The sequence below is a fragment of the Salmo trutta genome, chromosome 21 (assembly GCF_901001165.1).
Source record: "Salmo trutta chromosome 21, fSalTru1.1, whole genome shotgun sequence".
NCBI lineage: Eukaryota > Metazoa > Chordata > Actinopteri > Salmoniformes > Salmonidae > Salmo > Salmo trutta.
This window is the reverse complement of record NC_042977.1, coordinates 12629284-12632677: the sequence shown is the minus strand read 5'-3', so window position 1 is coordinate 12632677 and position 3394 is coordinate 12629284. Positions and strand designations below refer to the sequence as shown.

Sequence of the window (3394 nt, the reverse complement as noted above, 5' to 3'; positions counted from 1 at the left end):
AAAATTTAACAATCATATTCCTTGACCCATATTTTTCTTCGTGCATGCATAGGCCAGCCTATTTACCTCACAAAGTCTTTGTCACCCTTCTCGCGCCATTCGTATGTACTTTCCCCTCCAGGATTTGCACGCTCTGCCGACTGTCCAATCAGAAACTGGTAGCGTCTCGTTGCTATGTCTCCACACCCGGCTCTTTCTCATGACAGGTGAGGTTGCATAATTTCCCTAGCAAAAAAACAGGTGATCAGGTCATCATATGTAGACCATTTCCATGTTCAATAATACAATTGATAAACGTATTTTTTTCTGGTTTATGAAGTTGACTTCTTGACAGACATTGCATCTCATCCTATGATGGTTTAGCATAAAGAGTAGCCTAGTAGTTCAGGGCAACTTAGACCCTTTGGATACGTTTGTGTGTGTGTGTGTTGTGTTCTTGTTTCAAAATGCACAAATGCACTGACAGATAGCGATACAGTCAAGCATTTTTATCAACATTTTTAAATATTTATTTATTTTATCTTGAATAACAAAATTGGCCTTGAATAACACATTTTGACCGGTTTCCTAACGAGGCACAGCACCTCACATACTGTAGCTGCAACAGCTGGAGAGAGACCACGCCTTTCTAAAATAGTCTTCCAATCAGATTATCTCATTACTGTTGCCACTCATTTTACAGCCATTCCCCACCCAGAAAAGTCTTGGTAAATTAGCATGTGGCCAATGACGTTAAGTATGCAAATATTTTACGTTATCCTATGTACTTGCATTGTTCTTGCGATATTATCTGTGGACACCGGTTGTTGTCTCATTTCCAACAGCGATAAACAGAGTCGCTACTGTGTCACAACTTCACCAGCACTAACAGTGACATACCAGCAAGCAATATTAATGTCTCGATTTTGATTTCATGTGCAAAATGACATTTGAGGAACTAAGTGGGGATTATTCTGCAGAAAGGTAAACTACTTTAAAGCGCTTTTGTCAATGCCAGTGCAACTTACAAAAGACTCTCTTTTCACTTTAACTTGGCGAGCAATGCATGCATTAACATTTCAAAAATAAAGCTGAAAACTTCAGTGTATTTTTATTCAGATATTTAACTTCTGTAACGTTATCTAAGTCATTTGACAACTTTGCTATGACTTGGTTAGTTAACTAGCTAGGTGGCTTGGCTTGGTTGCAGTATTTGCAGTATTCGAATATGTAACGCCAGCTTTTCTGTTGAGCTCACGAGACGCGTTCCGGCCAGCCAATCTGCAGTTAGCCTAACACTGTAACGCCGGTGTCAGGTAATTTTAGGGAAACACGTTTGACCTGAACTTAAAACTTCAGTGTAATTGTCTATCGTTGTACTCATCATACAATAGGAGTTTTGTCAATTATGGAGTGACATGCACCGAAAAACAAACGCGATTTCAGAGTTTGAACTTGCAAATCAGTCAGTTGGACTCGCAGCTAGGTCAAGGTACAGAACTACCTACGCTAGCTAGCTAGCTAACGTTAAATCCTAGTAAGTACACGATAGCCAGCTCCTGCGCTTGGCAGTAACGTTCGTCTGCCAGGTCAGATAGACTAGCCCTGGCATACCCTCCTTTTAAATAAGTTGAGCTTTGCCCATGCATATGTGAAAGTTGATGTGAGTTTGATGTTCGTTTTAATAATACACTATTTTCTCTGTTTTAGGATGGACACAGTGGCAAAAGCATTGGAAGAGGTTCTCTCATTGGCATTACCCCAAGGATGCATAACAGTAGGGGTCTATGAAGCAGCAAAATCATTGAATGTGTAAGTAGGCTACACTTTAAAACCAATGAAAGTTCAAAGTTCCAATGATGTAGTTTTTGTCTATGCATGCTTGTTTAGAATGTCTGCATTTCATGTTCTGTTACTGTGTTACTAACCACATATCTGTTACTTTCATCATTAGAGATCCAGATAATGTGGTTCTGTGCATCCTGGCTACAGATGACGATGATGTAAAGGACGTGGCCCTTCAGATCCACTTCACCCTGATCCAGGCATTCTGCTGTGAGAATGACATCAGCATCCTGCGAGTTAACAACACCAGGCGTCTGGCAGAGATCCTCGGCGGAGGGACACAGGGGGGAGAGCCCATGGATCTGCACTGTGTCCTGGTCACTGTAAGTATCTATTTCCACTTTATTCACCTCATATTCACTCAAAAATGATAACTTTCAAACACAAACAGGTGCTAAAAATGGCTCAAAAGTTATTTTATTTTACTGGTCCACATGAGACACTCTCTTTGGACATGCCAGAACATTCCCACACCCACTAATTACTCACTCCTTGTGTCCTGTAACCGAACAACTCAGTCTTGCCACTAATGACTTCTGTGGAATTTTCATTGAGGGAAATAACTTAAATTGCTTATCGTCTTGAAACTCCCAGGTGTCTATCTATTCTATTGCAGGCCATAAAATCAGGCATTAGGATACTTTTGCAACTATTGACTCTCTCTCTTTTTCTCTTGTCTTTGCAGAGCCCACACTCCTCCTCCTGGAAAGACCCAGCCCTGAGCAAAGTGAACCGCTTCTGCAGGGAGAGCCGGTGCATGGACCAGTGGGTACCCATCATTAACCTCCCTGAGCGATGAAGGGTCCCACCAACAGCAAGACCTGCGAAGGACTCTCTCTGTACTGGAGTAGAGTGATCCCTGATGGACACACTACCCTGGGAAAATTCCTGATGGAGGAAAAAGAAGTCAAACAACAACAAAATAAAGCATTTTGAGAAGAAAAAAAGAAGATCAGATCCAGCCATCTAGATGGGATACAAAAGGGGGTGGATTTCCACTGGGACTGGTGGAGTTGAACTCTCGGCTATGGCAGTCGAGGCGAGATGACGAGGCACTTTTTATGTTCAGTCACGAGACCGAAACCGACGTCTGTGCTTTTTAACGGAAGATGGACACACTGTACAGAAGGATAAAATCATGTATGGCAGAGCACTTGTGGGGACTTAAAAGATTGAGAGAAACAAAAAGATGAGCTCTTTTTGTAGGCACTGTTGTTAAGACAACCAAGGCCTCTCTCTTTGCCAAAACAAGAGCACTTGTAGAAACACTGGACTTGTTGTATTTTTTTTATTCACAATGTTGATGTTGTCTTTACTATTGTTGTTATATAATTATTTAAAAAGGGAAGGGCTAAATATCCAATGAACAGTGAAGATACTATGCATTCAGTCAGTGTTTCCAATGCCAACAGTTTTTTACACAAGTGAATAGTTCTTTTTTACAGTTAAGTTATTTCTTATATTTAAATGTATTTATGTTTACAATTGTTTTACCATTACCTCTCTGCAATTGTCTGTAAAGGCACAGGTGTGTTATTGTCATCAATAAAAAGTATTTTTGGAGCCAGAA

At 40.7% G+C, this 3394-nt stretch overlaps 1 protein-coding gene across 1 annotated transcript; it reads left to right on the top strand.

Annotated features, from left to right (window-relative positions):
* The first annotated feature begins 803 nt into the window (after positions 1–803).
* On the top strand, positions 804–3394 carry LOC115156711 (growth arrest and DNA damage-inducible protein GADD45 alpha-like). Its single transcript, XM_029704314.1, has 4 exons — positions 804–963; positions 1690–1791; positions 1934–2147; positions 2510–3394. The coding sequence occupies exons 1-4, from the start codon at positions 914–916 to the stop codon at positions 2621–2623; spliced, it is 480 nt and encodes a 159-aa protein (XP_029560174.1). The 5' UTR covers positions 804–913; the 3' UTR covers positions 2624–3394.